General features: G+C 53.0%; 5 protein-coding genes across 5 annotated transcripts; all 5 read right to left on the bottom strand.

Annotated features, from left to right (window-relative positions):
* Positions 1-380: 380 nt before the first annotated feature.
* On the bottom strand, positions 381-1,238 carry PG985_002097 (UPF0664 stress-induced protein C29B12.11c; the record flags this gene model as incomplete). The annotated part of the gene is made up of 2 exons (XM_066821866.1): positions 381-914; positions 981-1,238. 2 exons carry the CDS (start codon positions 1,236-1,238, stop codon positions 381-383), a joined length of 792 nt encoding a protein of 263 aa, XP_066689298.1.
* A 5,277-nt stretch (positions 1,239-6,515) lies between these two features.
* PG985_002098 (armadillo-type protein) lies at positions 6,516-9,209 on the bottom strand (the record flags this gene model as incomplete). The annotated part of the gene is made up of 2 exons (XM_066821867.1): positions 6,516-7,515; positions 7,585-9,209. The coding sequence occupies 2 exons, from the start codon at positions 9,207-9,209 to the stop codon at positions 6,516-6,518; spliced, it is 2,625 nt and encodes an 874-aa protein (XP_066689299.1).
* A 1,577-nt stretch (positions 9,210-10,786) lies between these two features.
* On the bottom strand, positions 10,787-12,207 carry PG985_002099 (uncharacterized protein; the record flags this gene model as incomplete). The annotated part of the gene is made up of 4 exons (XM_066821868.1): positions 10,787-11,686; positions 11,766-11,912; positions 12,042-12,085; positions 12,201-12,207. 4 exons carry the CDS (start codon positions 12,205-12,207, stop codon positions 10,787-10,789), a joined length of 1,098 nt encoding a protein of 365 aa, XP_066689300.1.
* Positions 12,208-16,627: 4,420 nt separating this feature from the next.
* On the bottom strand, positions 16,628-17,443 carry PG985_002100 (uncharacterized protein; the record flags this gene model as incomplete). The annotated part of the gene is made up of 2 exons (XM_066821869.1): positions 16,628-16,986; positions 17,413-17,443. The coding sequence occupies 2 exons, from the start codon at positions 17,441-17,443 to the stop codon at positions 16,628-16,630; spliced, it is 390 nt and encodes a 129-aa protein (XP_066689301.1).
* A 5,706-nt stretch (positions 17,444-23,149) lies between these two features.
* On the bottom strand, positions 23,150-24,832 carry PG985_002101 (terpenoid cyclases/protein prenyltransferase alpha-alpha toroid; the record flags this gene model as incomplete). The annotated part of the gene is made up of 5 exons (XM_066821870.1): positions 23,150-23,393; positions 23,479-23,757; positions 23,833-23,950; positions 24,007-24,134; positions 24,201-24,832. The coding sequence occupies 5 exons, from the start codon at positions 24,830-24,832 to the stop codon at positions 23,150-23,152; spliced, it is 1,401 nt and encodes a 466-aa protein (XP_066689302.1).
* Positions 24,833-27,902: the final 3,070 nt, after the last annotated feature.

Consider the following 27,902-nt stretch of genomic DNA (forward strand, 5'->3'; position numbering starts at 1 on the left):
TACTTTCTCAATTGAACACCCGACTTCCTCCTGTATAGTCCGGACTACGTCTGTACCGCGTAACATAAATTAAACAATTTCGCCCAGTAACCCTCATCTACAGCATCAAGTGCTGCTAAAGCTAGCGTGGTGGTTCAGGTTGCGTTCGGTAAATAGATGACTGTGCTTGGTGCTCCCGCTTCGTGCAACCTCGGTGGGTATGCAGTAACCATCGTACGAACTCAAGTTGCTCCTGGTTACATGTGTCCACGGCATACCGTACACAGCGGGTCGACGCAACCCTTCTCTCCTCTCTCTCTCAAATATCAAAAAAAAAAAAAAAAAAAAAAAAAAAAATCTTGCGAGCAATAACGACAGAGTTTAACGCCAGTGGTACCGTGTCACCTACGTTCATTCTCCTGCCGCTCGCGCTCATCGAACTGCATCTCGACAGCCTGCATCTGTGCGGCATCATAGTCTGGCGGGGGTTCGTCTGGAAGTGGCTGGTTCGCCTGCTGTTGTCTGGCTGCTTCTTCGGCTCTTTCCTCCACCTGTGCTTGTTGGTGATCTCGTGCCGGCTGTTCGAACCCGGCCGCACGAGGCGAATATTCGGGGAGATCCTCTCCGTGCACCATATTCAGCATGTTGGTCTGTCCCGTCTCACGGGCGAGTTGGGCGTAGTGGTGTACGCGCTCTTTGATCTTCTCGTACTTGATCGCCCAATCACTGTGCCCGCCATCGTTGAAAACCAGCTTCATGTTGACCCTAGCGAAGTCGGCAGGGATATGGCCTCCTGCCACGGGTTTCACCGAGGTCTCCCAAAACGAGGCCCCGAATCCGCCCCAAGTAGAGCCAGTGCAGCCATCCTGAGCATTGATGATTGTCGTTGCGAATGACTGGAACTGATCCGTAGCTGTGGCGGGAAGGTAGATAAGCTGTATGGACCGTTAGAATCTGGGTTTTCTCTGTATAGCTGACGCGCGTTTCATCCATAAGCTCACTCTTTGAGTTGTGATGAAGGCAGTGCCACGATCACACTTTATCGACAGAGGAGAGACTCCCGGGGAGGGCGGCGGTGCTGAGACTTCCAATGCCACTCGACCTTGGGTCCTGTGCTGTATTGTCTCGTTGGGCAGTGGCTCGAAACCGCCGGAGCGGGTGAGCATCACCCAACTGGCACTCAAGTCAGAATCATCCTCGAGCGCGGTATTCTGAGCGAGTAGGATGCCCGCGTGCTGGTCATGGTAACCATAGTCCATAGTGACCCCGGGTAAGATAGTGGTGCAAATAGTTGAAGGCACATAAAGCGGGGACCCATGTGGCTCGAGGAAGGGTGGCTTACCAGGCCAGGAGCTACATCGGTATGGAGGAAGCTAGGGGATTTGTGAAGAAGGGCGTACGGTTATGGGGGAAGGTAAAAGTCAGACTTACTTTATCGACATTCCGGGATGAAGCAAGTGGTATTGGAAGGCTGACCAGGTGTGCTGCTGTGGTCGAAAGTGGTTCCTATCTCGTCTAAAACAGTACCTTTGGCTGCCTTGGCCTTCTCATAGGGCACCGAGCGGGCGAACTGGTCCAGAGCGGGACGGCCTACAAGGCTCGCTCAGGTTTCAGCAGATCTAGTCGTAGGGGATGCAAGAGTGGACCGGGCTTGCCCATAAGCTGCTTAGTCTAGAGGTCGCTCAGCCGAATATGCCCGTCAAAGGCATCCAGTATGGTCAGTCTCCGGTGTTGTGGAGGCGCTTCATCAGCTGGGGGGGTCGTGATTTGAAGCGGCGAGACTGAGGGGTAGCAGGTAGGGTACCCTCGTACGGAGTACGGAGTAGGCACTTTTTTTTTTTTTTCTTTCTCTGATACCTCAAGCTAACAGTCTGGGCCTGCTAGTAGTAGCAGCTCGCAGGTACCGGGCGGCAAGCAAGGATAGGGGCGGTTCGTTTTACCCTAGGAGGCGAAAATTATATGTAATACTTTTGATTTAGAGGCGAGATGGAGGTGGTTGGACGTCGGGACCTCAAAGGGCAAACCGACCACCGACGGCGCAAGTGGAGGGGAGCCGACGTTGAGTTACGGGTTAGCGAATAGAGAGCGAGCCCTCTGTGACGGTTGTCGAGCCTAACGGGCTGGATGCATGCAACCTGCAGGCCTGTAATGAAGCGGATACGGCAGGATTCGACTCTCCATCAATCAATTCGGATTGGGGGTGCTTGATTTGCCTTGATTGCTCAATCAACCCAAATTTGATGTGATGATACATGCTGATTGTACACATTTGATGCAACTGCAGCTTGCCTGCATCCCACGATTGATTGATTGGTACATTGCATTTGAACCATTCCATTGCACCTTCCATCTTCCACCTTCCGCCTTCCTTCCTCCTTTGGGGGTGGGGCGGGTTATTCTGGAAACAGACGCATTTCCAACGTTTTTCCAAAGGCAGAAAGGCAGGCGGCAAGCGGCAAGGGGCCGGTAGATGATGGCCCAACGTCTACATGAGTACTACCGAATGCCGGACGGCCAGACCCTCTTTCCTCTTTCCTGACCTGAATAAGGTGAACGACCATATGGTGTTTACCTGGGTATGTACATGTTTGCAGTCCGTTACTCCCTTACTGCATACCATGTAACCTACAGTCGATACATGTATGTACGTACATACCTGCATACGTGCTAGATTGTTGAAACGATTGATACGTACTATACATATCGATATTCCCCTACATGACTACCCGGTGAGCATTGGATGCCATAATGTTTAGACGGGTGACGCTTCCCGTCTCTGTTTCCTTCATTTGTACAACACATTAATTGAACCTACCGGTAAACAACTTTCGAAGCAAGTGGGTACTGCCTAGTAGCCCTACTGCCTACTGACTACAAACTATCCAACCTGCACTCCGACTGACTCGCAAAGTCCCGCCAGGCCATGGCCAATATCAATCGACCCCATGTCGCACCCTGTCTACTACACCTGCCTATGTATCTGCCTGCTTTCTCCCTCCCTACCTTAGGCCAACCATTTCCAGTTCTGGTCATCCGGCGGCCCCTTTACTCCAACGATTAAACCAAGTGAGTTTACTGCTACTGCGAGGAATGGGCGCATTCGCCTCAGGCCAGGAAACTGGCCCGAGTGTGCCGCCATTAGGTAGCATAGTATGGCTTTGTGCCAACCCGGAAATCCCAGGGTCAGTATAGCATGCACCCACCCACTCACTGACAGGGTCGTGTTCGCTCTGTGCTTCGTTGCTCGGGCCCAAGCCCCGTCGATGCTTTCGATGCTCGGCATAAGACCGCGAGCAAGCTATAGAAGGCGTACGGTATTGCAGCTGACAGCATGTCAGAGGGGGGCTGTGGCGTCAGGGTTCACGTCGTCTCAATACTGCTAACTCACGAATGCCAACCAGACCCCTGTGCTCTCGATATATGACCACAGCCGGTGGGGAATTGTGTGTGAGCTCCTTGGGCCAACTCCAGTACAATGGGATCAGCAAAAACCTTTGATGCCTCTGAAGTCATCGTGATCACAGCATCCCAGGCATCCCCGCCTTCGTATGGCTTTGTCCGTACAAGATGACGCGTCTGTACGGTCAATAAGTCCCCAAGCACCAAGGCTACACCGAGGACGAATTGCCCAGTGGCTTGTTGACGCTTTCGTTGGTCCTACACTTGCGTGATGGGAACCAGCGGCCTGGTTGATCTCCCACAGGGGCAGAGGGTAGTCGCAAACAGCGTGTGTACTTTGGATGATGACCTTGAAGTGTCTCCCCCTCGATTGACCCGGATACTGCAGGTGTGGCCATCATTTCACATCAGACCAATAGCTTGTCCTTTGGCTAACCAAGTTACGCAGCGTTTCGCGCCATAGGCTTCTCGAACACCCATGGCTGATCAGCCACAAGTCTGGCGGAGTTTTGTTGCTGACTGTATATCAGATGGCGCGCACTTCTGCAATTTGCTGCTACTTACGGAGTATGGGATGAGTGATATCGTGCTACCCAACAGTCTCATTGCACGGCTACCTACTTACTTAGCCAGCTAACAGCATGGCTCGGTCCTTAGGAAACGGGTGACATAGCACCAAAAGTAGTATCATAGGCCCTTGTCTTGTCCGTGCTTTCCCTACCGGAATGCTCACATCACGCGACAAGGTGGATGTATGTAGGGAGGAGCGGTCCAAGGTGTCAGCGACCTAGGTTTTAACCCTATCATGAGAATGCTCCGTCCGGCTGGGTGGCCGGTTGCAACCCGAGCTGCTTGCAACGCCAGAGCTTCGCGTATCTTGCGTATCTTGCGTACCAGAACCGCTACTAAGCAGTCTCCATTGCCCGCCCAGTGGCATTGGCCTACTCAATGTGCCTCACCGGTCGACTAGGCAAACCTTGGAAGAAATTGGCATCTCCTCGCCTCCCCCCTGAGTTACTCCGCCCAAGCCCACAGCGATCAAAGACGTTGTCGAGCAACGTAGATACATACGAGTCCGCCAGCGGCGGGCTTCTTCTACGACGGGCCTCGTGTGAAAGTTGACAGTCCTGCCTGCATACATACAGAGAAACGGTAACTCCACGCCAATATCTGCAATTATTGGCACCGCATGTCACCCTTTGCTAACATGAACATAGCGACCATGCTCATGGCTTGGGAACAGGATCGGATGGCAAGCCGATATAGGTTCCAGAGCGTTCCCTTATCTTCCAAACTCACGAGCTTTCCGGTTTTGAGCTTGATCCAATAGCCACAACCTCGGTAAGAGTGGTCCAACATGTATGTGGTGGCCAAAGGACGACAGTCACGGCTTTCATTGGGCGAACCCAAGGGACCGTGAACCTTCATGTGGCAACTCCCTTTTCACCGATTCGTGTGTATTCGGCTATCTAAAAGATCTACAAGCACAGGGGAACAGCAAACAAACATTCGTGTCGTCAGTGCTCTGCCGGGGCACGCACGTTTTTCTTTCTCTCTCTCTGTTAGTGCATCCGAAATATGACCCGGCACCGGGGCTCCTGCTCCAGGCGGGCCTGCCCAATGGCCTGGTTGCATTCGACAAAAGCGGTGTGTGACCAGCCAGGGGGGTTTTCGACGCTGTTTACCCCGGTCAACGCCCCGACGCGCGACCGCCGCCGGGCCCGCGCTTCTAGACACGTCCCCAGCCCGCCCTTGGTGCCTTTCCATCGGCTCTCGGCCAAGACATGAAAAAAAGGACGGTAGAAATACCAAGCTTTTTGGGGGCGCTCAGGCTTTTTTTCTTTTCCCCCCTTCTTATTCCCTCGGGGGTCTACGTACTTTTCCAACTTCCGCATGTATAGTAATAGGTAATTCAACGCCTGGGTGGTCGGGGTTAACGAATGCAGGGGGTGATTCTTCCTCACCGGTCGTGCCACCAACTAGTCCATTCTATATATACGTACTTGCCCCGTGCTGCATCGTTATATTTGACATCTGTCTGTCTGCCTTGACGGAAGGTTGGGCTCCAGGCAACCCGCAAGTTTAAGTTAGCTCTTGCGGATGCGCCCGTCCCGGACCGGAGCGCTTTTGCCAGGTTAATTTCACTTCTGGCTTGGTGGCAAGAGGGGAATATGACATGGCAAAGTGGTTCTCACAGCGCGGGTCCATGCTCCTTTGATTCCGAGGAAAGCTCGGAATACAGGACGGAAACATAGCATCCTATCGAGTAGCATCGTACTTTTGACGGAACATGTTGAACATGGAGGAAATTGTCTCTCTTCCGGTGGGACGAGGAGTTGCGAGCCATCATCACGTTGTTTTCAAGAGAAGAAATTTCCATAATCGTACGTACGTGTCTGTCTGTCTGTATACCGTTGGATTCGTCAAGTCATTCAATCATAAAAAAGCACCAACACTGTCTAAGTCGTTGCTTCTTCAGGAGACACGTTTTTGCCCCTCTCACTCTCTGACTGACTGCAATATTCCTCCCATCTTCCGAGGGGCACTTTGGATACCCTCTCCGTCCTCATCTCGTAGCGGCTACCCCATATCTCTATGAGCGCCAGCAGCAAACAGCCCCAAGGCCGAAAGGAAGAGCAAGAAGAGAGATAGCTTTAACCCGAAGGTGGCAAGAGGAGTAGGAGTGAAGGAACGGACAAAGATGGGAGTAAGGGCAGTGGGGGGACGAGAGGGAAAGAGCCGGAGATGGAAATTTGCAAATGAAAACGCCCCCTTTGATAACCGTTGACCTTCGTTTGCCCATGACCATGAGGAAAAATAGAACACCACCAGCAAAAAAACAAACAAGACAGGGATTCTTCCAAAAAGAGTACAATCTCATCCATATACAAACTCCAACAGGAAATGGCGGCCGCATGCATTAATGCCCCGTGACTAAAAGACGTACTCCACCCATATGCTTCATGCTTCGTTTTCGTTTTCTTTTTCAAAAGTCGCGAGCTGAAGACCCATGCCCTTTGGCCTCGAGGTTGACTGCAGAGGGACTATATAGCCCGTCACCTTCTTTGCTCTGGGTGCTTCGCGGGGCCGCCCAGAGCAGGCTCGACCTTGTTCCAACGACGCAACAAACTCTCGCGCTATGAGAGCCAATTCACAGCATTGCTGTTGATTCCGCCGGGTTTTCCATATCCGCCGCCGGGGGTGGCGATGGGTGAGACGTGGGGATCGAAGGAGAAATCCAGCCTCGGCATCTCGATTTTGGGTGGTGGCTGGGCCTTTGCCGGCTTGTTCTGGTTGGGCTTTGCGGGAGGCGCTCTCTTGGCGGGACTCTTAGATTCCGCCGGCGGTCCGTATCTGACGTCCTTGACATCCCAGCCGTCATCAGATGCAGCCGCGACCCAAGTCCGGAGAGCATCATGGACACCGGGGTAGAACTTCTCCTTGCAGAGACGCATAGATCCGCCCATGCATCTTTCCCAGCCCGAGATGCGGAACTGGTTACGGAGCTCGTTGCGTTCCCTTGTCGTAGGGGTACAGGCCACGATGGCGTTCAGAAGATCGAGGTGTGAAGCCAGGTAGTTGGTCGCGTCCCATTCGACTCCGCCGACGTAGGGAGCGGCGGGAACGGGCGGCCTTTCCTGTGGGAAATGTGCCTGCATGTACAGCATGCTGTCCGCTGCAATCTTCGCTGCCGAGGCCGCATCGCGCTCCTTATCCCTAGGCAGGTAAACGACATTCAGGTGGTGGAGGAAAATCCAGAAAACCTCTTTCGTGACACCAATGGCCTCTTTGCACCACACGCGATAGGGCCGTTCGCGCCGCATCTCCAGGACGAAGTCGACAGGTGCCTCGTCATCCTTGGGCTTAGGGTCACGCAGGTGTCCCAGTACAGTTCGGGCGCGAACTATGCGGTCTTCCGGGGGAGCCGACTGGATATAGGTGAAGAGGACCGATGTGATGATGCCGCGAGTGGTGAACTCGCTGGGCCCCTTCTTCTCGGGGTCAAAAATGAGATGCAGCAGGGCAGGGAACAGCGTGGATTGCTTTGAGTGCAAGTACTGCAGTGCCAGAGCTGTCGTGCAAAGAGCCTTCAGGCAGAGGAGGTTTTCGTGGAGCAGCGCATCTTCATGCTCCTCTCTGTGTCGTGCGTATTAGTAACGAGGCCGGTTCAAAAGGATGGGGATCACACCGGTGATCACGACTTACCTCCACTCAACTTCCATGGTGCGATGGAGCAGGCTGACTATCTCCTCCATGCCACCCTGACGTATGAATTCGTCGGTCCATGACACCGTCTCGTTCCGCAACAACAGCCGTAGCTTGTGCAGCTTACCGACTTCGACCTGTTGCGGCTTCTGCACCTTACGCAGGTAGCTCACAAAGTCGACGGGGCCTTGCTGAGACTGCTGAGACTTGATCTTGGACAGGATGCCACCACCAAACCCCGAGCCAGCGGAATTCGGTCGGTCGTATGTGACACTTTCCGACGACTTGGCCCGGAAATGACGACCCAGGGTGCCGTCACTCTTCTTCTTAGCAGGCGAACTAGGCTCGGATTTCTTCCCGCCACTTCTCGTAAAGGTGAAGCTTCGGGGACGAGCCTTTTTGGCCTTGGCCTCTTCCTCCTGGCCCTCGTTGATGCTCGAGTCGCTGTCGTTTGTGCCGGGACGGGCAGCAGATGCTTTGGTCTCCGCCCAGTCTTGGCGAATAAATTCCATCTTGATGGTGCTCGTCAGGTTCCGCATCTTGTACCTTTGGTGCTCAGGAATGTTTCGCCGATCCAGCATGGCCTCCAAGTGTTTGTCGATGTCCTTGGGGTCCAAGGAGAATTCCGACCCCTCCGGTTGGGAGGAAGTCGAGGACGATTTGGGCTTGGAGCCTCCGCCGAATCCACTGGTGAACATCTTAAGTCCCCGCTGTGTCTTGGACGGCGACTGCTTCGAGCTGCCGTAACCAGTTCGCGTGCTGTCCGAGGATTCGGTAGAGATCTTGCTCTCGAACTGTTTCGCGGTGTATTGTACGTGATATGACTGGGGCCGCGGCTTCTTTAGGGCGGCTGGGTTGGTGACATCGCTGGACGAACTATTCTGCGAGTTTGTCTGCCCGGGCCCAAACACACCGCCGTTTCCCGTATGCTCCAATGCCCCGCTAGAAAATTGGGCGTATATGGGTGGCCGTCCCTCCTGAGACGGTGACGTGACCGAGCTGGGGGGCGATCGGTTCTCCTTGTCGTTGCGGCTGCGCACCACATCTTCTTCGCTCTGCAGGCTGTGCAGATTCTTCAGGCTCTTGGGCCTGCTCAGGAGCGAAGCCAGGTTGGTGGCCGATTTGGTCTTCTTCGGCTTGGTAGGCGATTCGTTCTCCTTTTTATTGAAGGCATATTGACCCATGCTTTCCGAGCTAGAGGCGGAGTCATGTCGTGTTGACTTGAAAGTCATCAGATCGCCTTGGGTTTTGATAGGCGAGAGGCGGCTCGATGCAGGCCTGAACTGGTCGAGATGCTTGCTGGGAGACCGAGAGCCGGGTGCACCGTCGACCCGGTTGTTCTGGATCTCGCCCAGGGCGGGCGGTCGGCGTGAGAAATTGGGGAACTGCATGTCGCTCGAAGGCTGGGGTTGGGGAATGACGTATGGCAGGGCCGAACCCGGTTGGGCGGTGGGAGCAATAGTGGTGTCTGCGGTGTGGTTGCGACGGCTCATAAAGGCCCTGAGAACGCTGGACTTGGATCGTTGGTGGCCATGTTTGGGAGGCGGCGGAGGTTGGTTTTCATGCTGATATTGGTCCTGGTGATGTTGACTATTGGGCTGCTGCGGATTCCCGAGGGACGCCATGGTGTTTCACTGCTCCAGTAACGGTGGCTTGTCGAGCCAAGGTGCCTGATTCAGTAGCTAGGATGGCTTCTTCATAGATGCCAGAAATGCTGCATAGGAATGAGGCTGATACGGGTTCGAGACGGGTTGGAAAGACGGAGCTCGCTCGGCGCTGAATCAATCAATCGAGATGGGCCGGCAGCAGCAGAGGAAGAAGAAGAAGAGAGGGCAGAATTGGGCTACAAGGAAGCGAATAATAGCAGTAGCAACACCGCAACCGGTGGAAACAAAAAAAAGTGTCGTTCGCGGGCGATATCCTGGCTACAACTACAGATGCTGGCAATGAAACTGGTGAATGGCTTCTGGATGTTCGATGCTCAAGAACGCATGTAGGTATGTGAGGTAGGGTCAGGGACACTTGACTTGGGGGACCTGTCTGGACTCGACTGCACTAGGACCGAACCAGGGAATCTTGCCAATTCAATGGCGGCGGGCGGGCTACAAAGGCAGCTTCAATGGCCGACCAAGAGGGTTCGCGCGCTTCTTGCCAAAGGCCGCTAATAAAAAAGTTGGGGGGATGGGAGCGAGGGTAGGATGGTGGTGTGGTAAACGGTAAACAGCGTTGGCCCGGCAGCCGACGCCTGCGCTAGGTCCGTCCCACCTCCCACGTCCCCACCCTCATCGGCCATCGGCCATGGATGATTCGACTGTCCTAACGATTTGACGTATGCCTTGCCCACCGACCTATTATTATTACCTTACTACCACCTTAGGTAGGCAGGCAGCTTTGTTGCCAGGATGCGAATATTGACCACTTGCCCGATAGTAAACAGAATTATCGATTCGCTTTACGTATCGGCCCCCAGACCCGTTATCACAATGTTGCATCTGCCAAGCGCGAAGGCGCGAAGACAAGACATACCATACCACACAGCACTATAAACACGCAAATGGTTAATGGGATGGTCAAGCGTCAAAATTCACTATAGAACTGCCTGACTCGTTGCACTTCTATCGCACAGCCTCTCCGTACGGGCGCATCTCTGCAACCAACCAGATAAACATGCTTGTTTGTTCTCGCTTGATCGCCATTGCCCCTGCCAGGAGTGTCCCAGGGCTCGAAGAACCCGAGTCTTTCCCCCCTAGGGTCTCTAGATTTTTTTTTTCCAGTTCATCCATCATGCCATGCCATAACCATGCCAAGCTATGCAACCAACTGAACCATTCGCTATATGCCGCAAGCACATATGCGTCATTTGGGGGTGTCATTATAATGTTCCTCTCTATCATGTGAAGTCCAGTCTGCGCAGCTTCATCCGAAAAACGCGTCTAGATCTTTGCCTCGTGGCGCAGGACATGCCGCACATCGTCGTGCCTTGCCCGCCATAATCCGAGGCCATCAGAACGCCTTGCTGCACCAATCATAGTCGAAAAGGAAAGGGGAATTTGGAGAAGAGAGGTTGTTTGTTTTTCGTCCTGTCGAAAAATAAGGCCGTGCAAAGGGTATTACGAGTTCGTAAGGTGAAACCATTATGGCAGAATGTACAATCGAAGTGTCGAGAAGTAGAGGTCGGAAGTCGCAAGGGGGAGCGGGCCATTTACATGATGATGGCGGGCACATCAACATTGGCCTTGATGCTCTTGTGGGGCAGGACGCTGCCACCGTTGACGTAGATCTCGTCGCCAATGGTAACGTCGTCGCCGAGAACAGTGACGTTCTCCAGGCGAGCCCACTTTCCGACGGTGCTGTTCCAGCCAACAATGGTGCTCTTCACCCAGGCATGGTCCTTGACCTTGGATCGGGGCAGGAGGGTACACCGTTGCAGGCGGACACCATCACCAATGACACAGTCGGGGCCGATGACCACATTGGGGCCGATGCGGCAGTTCTTGCCAATCTTGGCACTGGGGTCAACCATGACGTTGCCGCCATAGACGTAGCTCTCAGAGGACGAGACGAGCAGCTTGGGGTTCTTCTTGGCCAAAGACGACAGGTACAGGCAGGTGCCGGTCAAGAAGTCCTTGGGCTGACCAACATCCATCCAGAAGCCCTCAAGGTCGAAGGAGTGCAGCTGGCCTTCACGGACGATGGCGGGGAAAGTCTCCTGCTCGATCGAGGTGGGGCGGTTCTTCTCAATGCGGTTCAGGACGGATGTGTTCAGAATGTAGATACCGGCATTGATTCGGTTGCCAACGAACTCGACGGGCTTCTCGACGAAACGGTCGATGCGCGAAGGGTGGCTGGGCTTGTGCACAATGACACCGTATTTCGAGGGCTCCTCGACCTTGGTAACGCAGATGGTGCCCTCATCTCCGTGGGCTCTGTGGAAGTCGACAAGCTTCTGGAAGGGGAACTCGCAAGTGACATCTGAGTTGAGCACGAAGAAAGGCTCATCGTCCTTACCGAGAATATCTTCGGCCAACTTCAGAGGACCAGCAGTGCCCAGGGGTTCGGACTCGAGGGAGAAGTGGATGTTGATTCCGCAAGTCTCGGCGACCTGTGAAAGGAGCCGACTTAGTCAATGCTGTTCCATTTATGAAGAAAGGACTACTGTGCAAAGCAGAAGAAATACTAACCTCCTTCAGGCGGTTCTCCATAATCTCGGGTCGGTAGTTGACAGCCAGCACAACATCCTTGACACCAACGGCAGCCAGGGCCTCAATCTGGTGCATGATCATGGGCTTGTTGGCGAACTCGACCAAGGGCTTGGGCAGAGTCAGGGTCTGGGAGGGGCAGCATTGTTAGCCAAGTTCCAGGGAGCCTGTAGCATCGCGCGTCGTGTGTGCAATATTGCACGGCGCAGCAGCGATTGGGGGGGGGGGGCATGTCTAGCATGCAGAACCCGAACGTACAAGAGGGCGAAGGCGCGTGCCGAAGCCGCCGACGAGAATGAGGGCTGTTCGCGAAAAACCATGGTCAGTATAGTGATCGGTATAGCATTGTGCAAGGCTGCGGAGTGCGCCGACATGACAGGGGACTAAGCAGGCATGCAGTTAGCAGGCGAAACGTACCCTTCATTTTGAGTTGGTTGGGAGAAGTCAAAGTTGATTAAACGAGTGGGTGAAGCGAGTGTACGAATGAATGAAGTCGAGTGTGCTTGAAGTGTCCTAAGAAGCAGCAGAGGTTCAAAGAACAGAACAAGAATTGGTAGGCTGAAAGTTGCGACAGAGTAGAGAAGACGTGTTAAGGGGGGAGGTGGTTGTTGGACCTGGGATCTTTTAACGAAAGATGGTCGGGAGTTCGAGGAGAATCACACGGTGGCTTTCCCAGCTCCTGGATTGGACGAGGGTGGGGAAAAAGGCTTAGGCTGCTTGGACTGGGACGTCGGGAGTGGTGCTACCAATGGCGCGTTCCTGGGCTGCAGGGGGCCGCTCGGGTCGTTCAAATTAGAGAATAGAGGGATCTTTCCAGCTGGAATTCCACTAGGCAGGTGAAGAAATAATCGCCAACTTCATTCTAAGAGGGGTGTATAGTGACACCTTTGTATTTATATAGATACCTATACCTACATGTATTCACTGGATGCGTCTACCTACATCATTGCCCAGACCTTGCAGGCAGGATCAAACCCAACGGGTCCGGCGTCGCTGCCTTTTACTTTATACATAACCTTCCAGCAATTGTCGGTGTCTCTGCGCTGTGTGTGAATAGTAGAGCATGCCGTGCAGCGCATGCAATAGAACATTGAACGATGGTCTGATATCTCCTTCTCTCTGAAATTGTCAAAGCATGAACCCTGCAGCCCCAGTCAGTCCTTGGGCCCCAATCTATTAGAATCCAACTTTACTTCCCGTGATGCACACGCGACGCCCCACCCGCAGCGCAGCGTCGACAGTCCAGCACACGGGAAGCAGCGCTGGAAATGTCAAGCATGAGCGAACACCGTCAGCTGCGCCACCCCTCCCTCTTCAAAGCAAGTTTCGAGAAGGAGGCAAGGCCCGGCTTTTGCCCGTCTACCCGGTCTTGCCATTGGGCAATGGACTCCAAAAGCTCGGGGTCGACGAAGGGGGCGGCAGGGCCAGGCAGGCTCAGCTGGTCAGACATGCCGGGGAGGGGAGGACAGAAGGGTAGGAGGGGTGGGTTCCTTGCTGGGAGCGAAGGAAAAAAAGGGGTACCAGCATCGTAGCGCATCTACTGGGCGAACCAATCAACTCCACCCCATGAACACGAGCCTCGATTAGCCACCTCCCGTAAAAGATGAGATGTGTCTCTTCCAGATTTCATCAATGCTTTGTTGTGTCCACCAAAGGATTGTCATCAGCATCTGGGTAACGTATGGCACCTGATCAGATGACACGATTGCCTCGTAAGGCGTATGTAAGTTCTGTTGCAGGGCCAATTCTAGGTTCGATTACCGTGTTTGTAGGTACATGAAAGCTGTATGCGAGGTTGACCCTCCTTCCACAACCTTTCCATGTTTCCCGGGAAGTAAGAGGCATGAGACGAACGAGTAATAAGCCATCAAATAGAAACAAACAGCATTCTTCAACATATGTATACCTATACGAACTAATAAAGACCCTTTCCCTCCTCCTTCCGGGGGCAATGCTGGCAAGTAGCAAGTCCCTTGAGGTGGGCATATACAATCAATGCAACGCTGACGGCGGCCGGCGACGACCACGTCTCGTATTTCCTTCTGCCACTGATTGATGCCAGACGGACAGGAAATCCGCAGCATGCCCGTTAGCTGTACATTTCTAGAGCGGGAAAGTCCCACATTTCGGGCCGGCCTAATCTTCTAGAGCTTCCGGTCTTGATTCCTGCTCAGCTGAGAAAAGCCTATCCGAGTTTTTCCCTATTCTGCGGCAGCGCTCGCTCGTGATGCAGACCATGACTGCACTGGCATACCAGTTGACGGGGCGCGTGTTTTCTTCTTTTCTTTTCTTATGATCTTCTTCTCCCCCTCTCCCGCTCTGCATTCTCAATGCCCGTAAGCAGATACGAAAATAAAGTTGCAACTGTAACCTAGTGTGTTTTCCTTGTTCTGACAGCAGCAGATGCGAGATGACCATAGTAGTATGCTGCAATACCACCCACACCATACCAGCATTCCCCGAAGTCGAGGTGTCGTGTCACGTGGGGGTTTGTCAACCACTAGCTAAGTACAGTAGCTCTAGAAGTACCTACTTAGCCTCCTAGCCCAAGCGCAACTCGCTTAGCAAATGGCTGCTAGGCAATCAATCTTGAATCCAGCCGCCGATGGACCAGAAACGGACCCTTGTCGCATGACCATCTCGTTACCCCAAGGTGCACGCACGCACTTGAGATGGGGGATCAATGGGATCAGTGGGAGGGACCGATGCTGGAAAGAAGAGCATTAGATTAGCTTTCTCCTTGTAGGTAGGTACATTGGTAGGTAATTGACCGATTCGAGGGTTGATCAGATTTATGTGCCAGCAAGGATCACCTTTTGGGCGTGCTCGTACCACCCCCGAGCGGCTATTTTATTGGATTAATCCATACTTCCACTCTTTAAGAATCACCGTACCCTGGTATTCCCATCTGATAGGGCTATGTCGTCGTCCGTGATCGTTTGTTTACCCGCCAGCTGTCACCTCATGTATGAACCGGCCGGGAGCCTATAGGAATGCACCCATCAACCCATTACTTGCTGACCCTGGCCGGCCGTCGTATATTTGCTTGGAGAAACAGACAAGACACTGAGGCGGATCTCACGGTGAGAGGACGTCAGCTGCTCTCGGTGAATAAAGTGCATGGATGGGATGGTGTCCTTCACCTTCCATCCCCCGCTGCCCGCGCCCCCCTCCCCATCGGATCAGCGCATACTACTACAAATACTATTCTACCTTGGCAGCATCACCTGCTACCTCCTACCGCCTAAGAACAGTAGCTTTGACGTACCACGGAGAGCGATAGCCTAGTGGTAGACGCGAGAGAGTTGGCACTGATGCATGCATCCAATCAACTCTAACCTTGTTTCCCTTCCTGGGCACATGTGTAGTCTCAACTCTATTTCGGTTGCCAGCAATTGGCTCAAGTACGTCCCTTTCACTCATGTGAAGGATGCATGAACAAAAAGACAGGCGGACCATATTTCCCATTTCGATGCGATTGATCATTGATAGTGGTAGGCTCGTGGTTCAGGGAGAGGGGTGGTCGGGTTGGTTGGACACGAATTGACGATGGTCTCATTCATCGTGAAAATGTTGTATAGTTCGTACCTGCCGTGTCTCTTTCCCCTTTGACAAATGGCCATCCATGTGGCTATCAATGGTAACTTTGCAGCCTGTTTGAATGAGAATCAGGAAAGGTAAAGAAAAGGGAGTAGATCCTCCAAGTCGTCCCATCCGTCCCATTGCTTTATTTCGTTCCTCCTCCGCCTGGAGATTCCATCGATTGGCTCATATATAAAGTAACAAAACGAAAAAGCAGAGTTCCGACCCGGTCTGTCTCTCATAAAGTCTTGTCGTGAATCAATGTTGAGTCCATCAAAATAAGTAGTCTAAGATGTCATAAAGGGGTCGGCGCCCACTTCTGCTTATCACCCCCGTAAGTCACAGGGGGAAGCGATAATCAAAGGAAGCACCTCCTCAGAAAAGATGAAGTTGTTGAATGGAATCCCCAAAAGCAAACATCTGGAGGAACCAGTGCAGATCATGATAGTTCGTCCAACCTCCCGCGTCGGCGTGTGTGGGGAAATCCACCCTTGGAAAGGGATAAATCAGTTGCTGCGTCCAGAAGAACAGGCTTCCGAAGATAGGCGGTACAGCAACCAATGAAGTCTCCAATACGGACACTGGCGTGAGCTGGGCCGCTCAACTGACAAAAAGTGCCTCTCCAATAGGCGAACCAGGTAGAAGGATTGGCCGGTCCTGTGTTCCCAACTCAGGGGAAGTGTCCCAAGCATCTCCGCGAAGACCGGTGTAAGTGAGATCATTGATGTCCGGTCCAAGGGGGTGATACGGAAGTGTAAAAGTATCCCCACTTCGCCGAGGACGTGTGTGTCATTGTGAATGAATGAACCAGAAGAGGAAAATCAATGGGAAAAGGCATTCGTTTCGTAAATTCGTTCATAGTTGTTGTCGTTAAGTCGTTAGTCGTCGATTTAATGCAATTTTTGGTCTTCCGCTCTCTTAAGTTGGTATCTCCTCAGTGGAATCTTTGCGGAATATGCCTTGAAGATCAGCTGTGAAGCTTCGCCACTTTTATAGTTCAACGTCCCGGTGATTCGTTCCTTCTCCCCATGTTCCACGCCTTCGTCTCTTCTCTCTGGCACTCCCTGTCTGCCTGTCATATGGCGCATGCGGGACCCAAAAACGGGCTTTTTAGTCACGCAGGTAAAAAAGAAAACATCATTGGTTCCAAGATTTCGGGTTACACAGGAGCGACACCTCCTGGGCTCCTTTTGGGTAAGTATGTGTGCGTAGTGTGCGTGTGCGTGTGCGTATGCGTGTGCATGATCTGCGTGGTCTGGTGTTCAATCGAAAGAGGCCGTCGAGCTGCTGCTCGAGTGATGGCCAGACCGGTGGTGGTGGTGGCGGCTCTCTCTGTGACCGGCAGATGCGCTCCCACGCGACTTCTTGTGACGCCTGCCAGTGTCATTGGCTGGTAGGCCCTGGACGATTCCATTCCGGGCGAGCATGCCCCCGTTGACCGAGAAGTTTCGGCAGACCATGAAGGCCCTCATGGCGGCATTCTCTTGGGCCAGTCCATCAGATTCGTAAGCCAGGTCTGTCTGGTACTCGCGGCCATTGACAAGGACCAGGCAGGTATAGCCACTGGCATCGCGGTAGCATTCGTAAGAAGGGTCTTGCCAACCCCTTCGCCGGCACAAGCCTACAGGATGAGAGTAACGTCAGCTCTTGCTTGGTCTTTGGTCTTGGAGGGTCCCGATTCGATGCCAGTTGGCGATGCTGTTGCATATATCTGCAGCCCTGGCGAGGCGAGACGAGAGAACAGCATGTCGCTGCATGACAGCCCAACGATCGCAACGCCCTGATCGGGGCATATTCAACGGTGGTGGATAGCCTGTCAGGGGCGTGGGGCAGCAGATCGAGAGGAACGCACGCCTTTAGACGGCGGGATCTCTGATGGTCGGCTGCACGTCTTCGTGATGCAGGGGTTGGCACATGTAAGACGAACTGCCACCAGTACAGCCCCACACGCGCATCATCATCATCACCAAGTGATTTTTTCTGGGAGGCGCGAGAATTGCAATTGGCGACGACCAAGTCACAAAAATGGAATAATAAGTTGACTTACTCTCGAGGTATTGCATGTAGAAGCCGCCCATGATGCTGGATTTTCCCAATGGCTAAGGATGGCTTCTTCTTTCCGGGGTGGTTACGAGCAGCGAACAACGCCGAGGGGGGTGACACTTCTTCCTTTGTTCGCACTTGGAGAGAGAACAAGAACAAGCAGCAGCAGCAGCACACGGGACGAAAGAACCGAAACGCCTTGGGAATATGCAGTCGAGCCCAACCGTGGGGGAATGGGAAGGAACTTGTAGAGGAGAGCAGACGACGGGCAGGTAGGGCTGCGGTGCTGAAAGAGTCCGTGGCACAAGACTGAGAGGTGTGATGAGGTAGTGGTGAGGTTAGGCTACGTATTCAGGGCTGCGGTGCACAGAGACGATCCATCGACGGCGAGACATGTGTGCTTTATTGCAGAAATGTGTGTTGTTTGGTGCGGGGCAGGGATATCTAAAGAGACGGAATCAAAACAGACTGGACCGAATGGACGGCGGGTAGGGAAATAGGACAAGTTCGACAGAGAGATGCACGTCGAGATGCGGCTCTCAAAGTGTGACCCCATCTCTGATGTGTTGGCGCATGCCGTCGCCAGTTGATAATACCGCAGAGACTAGGCAACTCCACCGCAACACATGGGGTAGGTATGCAGCCTCTAGACGATCTCCTGCCTGTCGATAAGTCTCGCAGTAGGGGAGGTACATACGTCTGTCCAAAGCATGTATGTATATAGGTTAGGTATGCATGCCTATTCCTTACCAGGACGCTTTTCTGACCTACTACTAGTCGAGGTGTATGCGTCTATGTGTGGGCGAGAGCGAGAGAGTTGAGTGTGTGCATACTTCACCTATAGGTACCGGGTCCCGACTAGTCTTGCGTATCCTATCCTCGGCCTCGTCCCCTCTACTCCTGTCCCACCAAGGAGAAGGAAGGGGCCCTTCTGCCAGGGAGGGGGCAAAGGTGAACAAGATACAGTACCGTAGGTGCAGAGGACCGGCAAAGCGAAGTGGCGAAATGGGACCTGGTAACGATGTCCTGCAACCAATCTGCAGCGCCGACGGAAACTAAGGAACAGCGGAAAAGAAACAAAAACTTTTTTTTTCTCGCCGTTGCATAGGTCGGACAGTGTGCGGCCACTGACTGGGCCGGCCGACCACTCAAGTCACGGCCATATAATAAGTCGAGAGACGGACGGACTAGGAAGGGATGTGCCTAGTTCTCACCCGGTAGACAAGAAGGGGCCGAACTGGTTCTGCTGGAGAGATGATCCATCTCTCTCCCTCCCTAAGCCACTAATGCGGCAGTAGCCAGAACAAAGTGGTAACAATATCTGACGAAAGGGGAGGGGGAAGGGGGACGGAGGTGGCTCCCTTCTGCAAGACGCGCGCGAGGGCGAGGAGCGACGGCGACGACAGCCAGAGGGAAGGGTAACAAAGAAAGAAAGACAAAAAAAAGATACAACAGCTTAACTCCCCACGTAACGTGCATGCCGCCCACCTGCCATGCTACCAGGATGCCTGTCTTGCCCATGTAATAAGCTTGTAGGTATCATGTAGGTTGAGGTATGGACCCATGTACACGACCAGGACTTGCGATGCAAAGAACAAACCGAGAGAGGGGGGCAGAGGGGTTGGCAACCGGCTCGATGAGGTATTGACGGGGCTAGACGAACAGGTAGAGGTCCAGAAAGCCGAACTACTGGCCAAGAGCACATGAGGGCCTTAGTGGGCCACGAGAGTCAGCGATTCGCACAAGGGTGAGGCAGGAAGAAAAAAAAAATCAAGGGCGAGAGAGTCGTAGTAGTATGTATCAGTAGCAGCTCGATCAATCACCAACCATCCATCAATCAATTGGTATGGAAAGAGGTAAAATAGAATGAGGGAAGGAACCAATTGGACGAATCAGGTGGCCCCATTTAATACTATTTAGCTGGCTGGCTCCTTTCAGAAACGAAAATAAAAATTAAGAAACATGCCCCGGCCAGCAAGCGAGCAAGCTAAACTGCCAAGTACCTCCGTTTGATTGATCAGACTGGACAACGACCACCAAGACTGGGGTTTTCGGAGTATATAAAGATGAATGGCGCCGGCGCTTTTGTGGCCTATGGTTTGATGGCTGTAATTGGTACATGGAGCAGTGAGTGCTGTTTCTTTTCCCTCGCCCGCCAGAAAGAGAGCCGGAATACCTAAGTTCCATAGCAGCAACCGAAAAAAAGGGCCAGAGGGGCACGTGCTGATTGGCCGGTTCTCTGGGAAAAGCGAGCGGATGGACAACGGAGTCGGTGAACAAAGTTACATGGCAGGTTAACAGGATATTCTATTTAGAAGTATGAGTTGCATGAACTGGCTCTACCATGCCTCCATGGCCGACCAGACATATGGGCTGTACTTGACCAACCCCGGCTTGGCCTGGTCTATCTTTGGGCCTCTCTGCCCCTCAAGACCCTGCTACCCTGCTACCCTGCCAGAGGCGAGCGTGAATGGACGAGGTCTGGCGAGGCAACTAAGCAGGCAAAGTCCAAAACGATTAACACCTCATGCAATGATGAGTTGTCAGTGCCGCTTGATATTAAAATTATGAACCGTCCAATTGATACTCTGCCTCTGCAAGCGGCTCCCGTCTTTTCGAGTACGGCTAGCGCCCAGGAGACAACGCCATTGATCAATCAATCGACCTGAGGAGAGCAGGAGGCAGGAGGTACACTGTACTGTGCCGTACCGTACGTACCGCCGGCCGACCGGTCCATGTTGTTGTCGAGACAAGAACGGCCGATTCGATGCACATCACACACACACGTATGGAGCAGGAACCACGTAGACGATGGGCTTGGTCCATCGGAGCGGTGGCAGAAGTCACGGGAAATGTAGTCGAGAAGTGCGGCCCGGTGGCGCGAAGAAGGACAGACGGGCAGGCATTCGGAGAGGAAAGGAAAGAAAAAATTATGGCAAATACTCATGTTGAGGGTTTCGTCGGCTCAGCTCACGATGTCTTGCAGCAGCACCAGCTACATGTACTTGGTAATCAACTTTATACTTTGCCTACACTAGCACAGACTTATTCTGGAAGGCAGATGGAGGGGGGGGGGGGAGGGAGGACCCTACAGACTGGTTCCAATGCAAGCAATATGAACATGAAGTTACCTAAGACAAGAAGGAGGAGGAAAAAAGACTAAAACCGGAAGTGTGCTCGTAAACGCCATGACATGCAATGCCATGCTTACAATAGATTGACGACCGTCTGCATCGCGCCGTCGGGTTGGCGGTAGAGGAAGAGGAGGAGAGGAGGATGATGAAGGGGCTGTCTGTCGGCCGACTGGGGATTGAGGGGTGGTGCTGGCGGCAGTAGGTACTGGCGGTAGCAGCAAGTAGCAAGTAGCAGCAGTAGCGGTAGTGTCCATGTCAACCCACTGGAAGACCTAGATTTGATAGAAACCACATAAGCTTTCCGCAGCCAATCCGGGCTCGAGTTACACACGACCAATGAGATCCTGGCTCTATACCGAGATGTGCCCCAAGATCCCAAGAGCTTATTAGTCCAGCACTTCGGGAAACCTTCTTTTCTATGTGGGCGTCGTTATCACCCTCCTCCTCCTCCTCCATCTCCTCCTCCATAACGAAATCCCCCGAGCAATCAAATTGATATGCACTGCACCCCTCGCCGTCACGCAAAGAACAACACCAACAATCGGCAGCAATAACATCATTGCACATGCCGTCCACGGTCGAAACTGGTCAGAGAGACCAGCGACCGCATCGCCTCTTTCCGCGGCCATCAACCATGAGGAGGGGTCATTTGCCCTAGAGCTTGGAGCGTGAACCCACTTACCTGGCTGGACTATCCATTTCCGCTACGATGCAAGTGTCGTGCATCAGCAGCCAGGATCATTCTAGTAGTACAGCGCCAGGCACTCTCCGCATACATGGTTTCACTGGTGATTGATTGATTGATTTGAACTGGCCGCCAGTCCGTCGAAGCGCGTACCGTTCTGTTGCCGCCGCCTACTGTCTGTCTATCATAGTTAGTATGGATAGCAAAAGACAGGGGGTGAGGCCGGCGTTACGCTGGACAAGCCAAGGCCGTCCGTATAGTTCGTCATTGATGCCATCTCGGAGACCATATACTCAAGCCAATTTTATCATGCGTACGATACTACATCCCTACATATGTAAAGTAAGTAAGTAAGTAGGTACGCAAAGTAGAATAGGCTGGCAGTAAGTGGTACATTATGCAGCGGTACATACCCCGCCCCCCTCCAATTTCATCTCATAATACAGGGTCGATATGCAATGTATGTACTACTGCTGCTGCTGCTGCTGCTGCTGCTGCTGCTGCTGCTGCTGCTACTAATAGGTGCAATCGGACTGTAACGGACATCCAGAGAGACTGTATTATGTATGCTACGCCAATGGGCTGCCCACTTAGCTGGCAAGGGCTTGACCATCTGCGTTCTGGGCCGAGACTTCGACGAAGGTCTGTGATGCCTCTTCCCACATATCATGTAGCGGCTTCCTCCTGGGTTCTAAGTACCAGTTCCATGTATGATATATGCATTCTCAAATCTGACGGCTGAGATGTGCTGCAACAAAGCTGTGGGCATCTGACTCTGGCCAACCGTCTGGGTCTAAGAGCTGACTGCAGCTGCTACAATTATGACACCAACAACTCGCAATAATTGTTGAAAAGGGGGGAGGGGAGAGAGGGGTAGGGGGTAGACACCATCGCTGCTAGAACTTTTGCAGGAGGGCAAGTCAGAAAAGACGACTCGGCTCTCGCGGTCAGGCTCCTTCATTCATATGCTTAAAGCCTCGAGGACATTTATGTCGAGACCCGGTTGTGCGAGTTGCTTTGCTGGAGTCATGTTTGGCTATACAGAGGTCTGACTCACTCTCGAGGATGCATTGGGGCAATGTCACATGGAGCAGAAGAATCCAAAGGGGTTTCTTCGTCCATGCTGTTCCCACGCGCGCGAGAGAGAGGAGAGACAGAGACAGGGCCTCCGATGGCGCTTTTATCCCGAGATCGAAGGCATTAGGTACCGACATGGCCTGACCTGGTGAGACTCGGCCAGGTCCTTCCCAATTGTCTGGGACGAGGGAGACGACGTGGTCAATGGGATGGATGCATATCGCTCTGCTGTCGTAATGAGAGACCTCATCAATTCCGAAGTTGGACAGGCCTAATTGGGACCATCGGGGCCGTGGGTTCTAGATTGGCGAATGCATGGAAGTTCACAAAGTCCGGTCTCCCTCTCTCCCTCTCTCTGAACCCCCATTGCAGCCGGGCGAAGTGCATCGATCAACCCGCCTTCGTATTACCACGCGCATTTCACCTGCCGTTTGTAGCCTGCATGAAAATGGCTGTATAGACAAGCCAAAGCGGCATGGTCGGAGGCTGAGCCGGCCCACGGCATAGACTAGATTGTAATGTCCTGGAAGCCGCCAAGCTTCGATAAAATGCTGTCCTGTGTCACTATGAGACGATCCTTCTCCATGCAAAGCCGACCTGACGCCATGTCCTAATGTCCGTCCTACCCGTCTGGGACACGGTCCGGGTCTTCCCGCTGGAATAGGGACCCCTTCCAATGCCCCTAGCCAAGCCAAAACACCTACGTAGTCTCGCGCGTATGGCTTGGACGCGTTCACGAGAACGGCCCAAGGTCCATTCGGGGGTTGCAGATATTACTGGCCGCGTATTGGCTCGCCTCCGGGCAAGGCGGCCTCTTGCTATGCGACCGCCAGGCGGGCCAGGACTCAGAACCCTGGCTTCGATAAGAAATATGTCATGACCTCCTCCCGCTTCCTTTGGGGAATAGCGTAGACAGGGTCTGTGGGGTTAAGACGGTCCTGCTCGTCGAATAGCTGAGGATCCGAGTACGGTGATACCTTCCACGCCATGTTTGCCACATATTCCTCCTCGGCCAGGACAGCACTCACAACATGTTGTGCAGAAGTGAGACCGCTCAATACATAACATGTATGGTATGCGTCAGATCGGCTGTGGGAAAAATCAATTTAGCCCCTCCAACGAGTAGTGAGAGTCGGTCGACACAGACGACAGACAGGATTGTGGTTGGACTTACTGGCTGGGCTTGTCCCTCATCCCACCTTTGGAAGAATGGTCTTGCCCACAAGACATGATGTACCGGATTAGGCCCTCACGGTCGTAGAAACTGCAGAACTCAGAGTCGTGGGCCGGCTGCGACGGTGCTCCCAGGCTGGCTTGGATTAGGGGCCAGCATGCACCCACCCAGTGGCTGTAACAACCGTCGACCAGCTTGTTCGTGCGACCAGAAAAGCCGCCTTCTGGGGCATATTGGCGAGAGGAGAGCCAAGAGATAAGGCGTGGCACATTGAGTGTCCTGGTTACGTAGGGGTCAGCGAGCATCGTCTACGTTGTCACAACCTCAATGGACAGAATCTTAGATGCTGCATACCTAGGAATGATCCGATGCGGAGCGTCCAGTATGGATAGACAGCCCAACGCGCAGAAGGCATATGCACCATGTGCCTCAGCATCCGGCTTTGCGGAGATGCCACCCTCGAATGTTTGGCCTGCATGTGTTAGCCTGCGTCGGCGGCCAGGGTGTACCTGTTCGGTTCCTGCTCACATCTTTGTACATAACTCGCTAGGCCGGTGTACAGATCAGCCAGCCCAGCGGCGCTCGCAGGAGAATCAGATGACAAATCCAGCGGGAGATTGAGCAGAGAGATGACGACGGCCGCGCAGTAAGCACCCCTAGGGACATCAATATCATGAGATTCGGACGGTTGGGTCCCCCGGAACAGAGCGGCAGCTACTCACCTGACATCGACCTCGCCCCCTAAAGACATCTGGAACCCCCCATCGGGCTGCTTCAGCGACGACAGCCATTTCCACATGGCGCGCCTGTCAATGACCTCATATGCCGACTCCCCACCCACAATGACCAGCGACAGCACCATTGCATAAGTCGTTGCCAAATGTGAAGTCTGGCCAAAGCCGCCGCCGAAGCCACCAGTCTTGTTCTGCATGTGGGCTGCCGTCACAATGAGGTTTTCTCTGAATTTGGAAACGTCGGCTCCCAATAGCGACAGGGCATTGAGGGCCCAGTACATGCACCATGGCCTGCTTGCATCGGCCCCGACAAAGGGCGCCGGAAGGTTTCCGAGGGTCTGCTCCAGGTATTTGATGTGCCTCTCGCGGTGAAGACGGGGCACGCCATTGGCATTGTACTCGAGATTGCTATCCGCGGCCTTTAGCAACGGTAGGCATTGGTCGAGAGTCCGATCTTGTGCAGTGGATGTAGCCGTAACCAGAGGATCAACTATCAGCGGCTCTGACGTGTAAAGACTGTCTATTGAGAGACGAGACCCACGGGTCGTGTAATCCGCCATTTGAGAGACGACTTCTTCGTCGACGCCAGTATTGGCCGTAGTAGCAGTACGGTTTTGCATGGTAGACACACGGACAGAACTCAAAGCCGTGGGCTTTCTCTTGAAGGCCGCTTTCCGACGTGCACGGGCGAGACTCGTTATTACTGGCATGAGACTCGACAGGGCCAAGTGAAGCACGTGGTATATCAATCCCGAGGCCGGTTGCCCCCCTGCTCAGGTTATAGAGGGTGGTGGTGGAGAGGGGATGCGGGATGCAGGATTCGCCACGGGCTATGAAGAAACAAAGACAGTGCAGCGACAAAACGGCAGTCCGAGCACCAAGTAAAATGATCTTTAGTGATACCAGGCGGATGTTGGTGATCAACCCATTCGCGATGATGGCTTTGTGATGAAGTATTCAACTTTTCGAGGTTGAGGCTCCAGATGGCCCCGGTAATATTTCGGCCCAGTACCGCGTGACGACCTCCTCACCACTTCTCAACTGGCCCCGTGCTAGGCATCATAACGACATGATGCCGCCAGTCCCCGGTATCTATCATCTATCGCTGCATTTTTGGAGTCATTATCCTTGCGAGGATGATGTTCTAAATACAATTCTGCCATATCCCTCAATTTTTTGCCATGTTGCGTCATTACTGTGTTGGTTAGGCTACTGGAGCAATTGCAGCAACTACGATTCTTCAAATGCTAAAATTGGGCGAGAGGTAGCCACATCAATGTCCAATGCGTACCTAAAATACCCTGTTACCCTTGAATAGAATGGAATAAAAGGGAACTGGTTCTAGAATACCTGGACCTCGAGTCCAATTCTTGTTGTCGGGGACAGATAGTGTGACCTTGTCGTGATGTTGTGAGTTACCTTCAATCTGGGCCGGTCAGATCAAAGCAAGCCGTGTACTGCACCCTTGCTCCCGGCAGAGAAATGCATACACTCCTGCCTGGCGAGATAAATATTGTCGTTGATGTTATGATCATGTCGGCGTCGACCGAAACCATATCTATCATGTATACCATTTCTTACTGCTTGTGTCGGGGGAATGAAATCCAACAGACCAGACTGGATGAATCAACATGGACCGACTTTGTACCGTAAAGCTGACCGTTTTATAATATTATCAACCCGTTCCTAGCATGAGTATATCAGTTGTGTATATCTGGCTACCATGATAACCATGGATGGAGGCGTGTAGGTGATGTCAAACAAACGACATGTTTATCTATGCTGGTTTTCAGCATATAGATATCAAACTCCTGTGCTCCTCAAGAAATAAATACGAAGGTGTGATCGCCATGGGCTATTTTATATATAGAAAAGCTTCAATACGAAAAGTAATACCGTTATAGAATCATAGATTACAGCCGTTTGGCCCCAAAGTCATTTGCGTACAGCGAGATGATTCCAACCATGGTGCTGTAAACGAATAGGCACCTGAGTGAAAAGCGATGGATATCACGACCGAGCAGAACTGCCAACTTGCGGCTACATCATACTCTGACGACATTAGTAGCATGGGACATGCATGTTGTAATTCAGTTGCACTGATAAGCTATCACGGTGTCTCGTATCATCACGGTAATGACTCGCGATGGACAGGGGAGCCAAGCGCACCTACATCCCGATTGAGGCAACTCGCTCAGGGGCTTCCAACTCTCCATGCTTCTGATATGATTACCTGACAGGAGAGAATGCAATTGTCTTCTCTCATTTCATAGCAACGCGTTGTATCACAGAGACTTTACAAGATTGTCAACTATATATTAAGGATATGTATGTATGTAGTCGAATGTGTTGAGCACAACCCCGTCCCCATCAGTTGTCGTCAATGTGGCCTTGTTGTGGACTCCCACCACGTTCAACCGTGCCTGGGAATGCGTCGGTGCTTCCTCTTCTTAGACTCAATAGATCTGCTTCCATCAATGTTGTAGGCGGGCTCATACAGAGGCATCAAAGACGTCGTGAGCAATGCCGAGTCTTGTTAGGTGGAGACGGCCTAGCAAGACTACGCGTCCGCTGCATAGACTGACTAAACAGCCGATATGGACCATGAGGCCGCGTGGGACAAGACGGTCCAAACTAGTCATCTCCCAAATCAAGGCCCAGCTCACCTTGACAGCCCGATCGTGCAATGGGCTCGTAGTATGAGAGTGGTTCTAGGCGTGGGTTTAGGCATCACCATTAGCCGGCGTGCGAGCCTCACCTGGATAGCAGGTGTCAGATTGGGTTGCACATTTGTATCGCACCACGATAGCTGCGAAGAGACTTGTACTACCGCTGCTCATGAGTACCTGGTTAGAGACGTGCTGCCAAACCAAACACCCAAACCCATTGACCTGGGGAGCTGGGACCTCACTCCGCAAAAGACATGAAACGTAGACGTTGGTTTCTGATTGCTTTTTCTGGCCAATGAGCAACTCTGACGAAGGAGGCGTCTACAGTCCAACGGGCATGCAGCAGTTGACCGCTCAATGACATTGACTTTCTTTTTCTCTTTAGTGAAGTTTCATCGGCATGTACTTGATATTGGCAAAGGCATTCAGCATTGATGGAACTGCCACCCGCAGCGGCCCCGTCTTCTCGATCGTGCCTTGGCCGCTCTCCAGTGCTCCAGTGCTCCTCAGGGCTCCAGTTGCCCAGCTAATGCGTCGGCTACTGCTAGCTGGCATATACGGGTTTATGGAAGATCAATGATGATTGACAAGAAGACGGGGCCGCCGGCAACTGCGTGCTACCTACTGAGCAACTCGCCCTGTTTTCTCTCTCAACCGAAGGCACGATTTTTTCCTCTCTTGCTTTGGGGCAGCTGGGCAAACCCCATTCAATCGCCGTCTTGCTGCGGGCACGGGTTGGCCGACAATAGTCGATTCAATACCCATCCATGCTGTATCGACGTTGGAGAGTTCAAATTGGCTAGTGGATACTGCAGCAGATCTCCCAGGGCGCGCACGGGCAGCAGGCCGCCTCTTGCCGTGGCCGTTGGCTGGTCTTGCCCAGGGCCCCAAGCGAGAGTCAGGTTTTTCTTGTTCAAGGTCGCAGTGGCGAGATCAACATGAGAGACGTGCGCGGCAAGTGGTGACACTCTGTTTCCCGACGAAAAAGCGGGAAAACCACGGACTCGTTCGTTCTACCCAT

The sequence above is a fragment of the Apiospora marii genome (genome assembly GCF_038362585.1).
Source record: "Apiospora marii strain CBS 49790 chromosome Unknown utg000002l_segment0_segment0, whole genome shotgun sequence".
NCBI lineage: Eukaryota > Fungi > Ascomycota > Sordariomycetes > Amphisphaeriales > Apiosporaceae > Apiospora > Apiospora marii.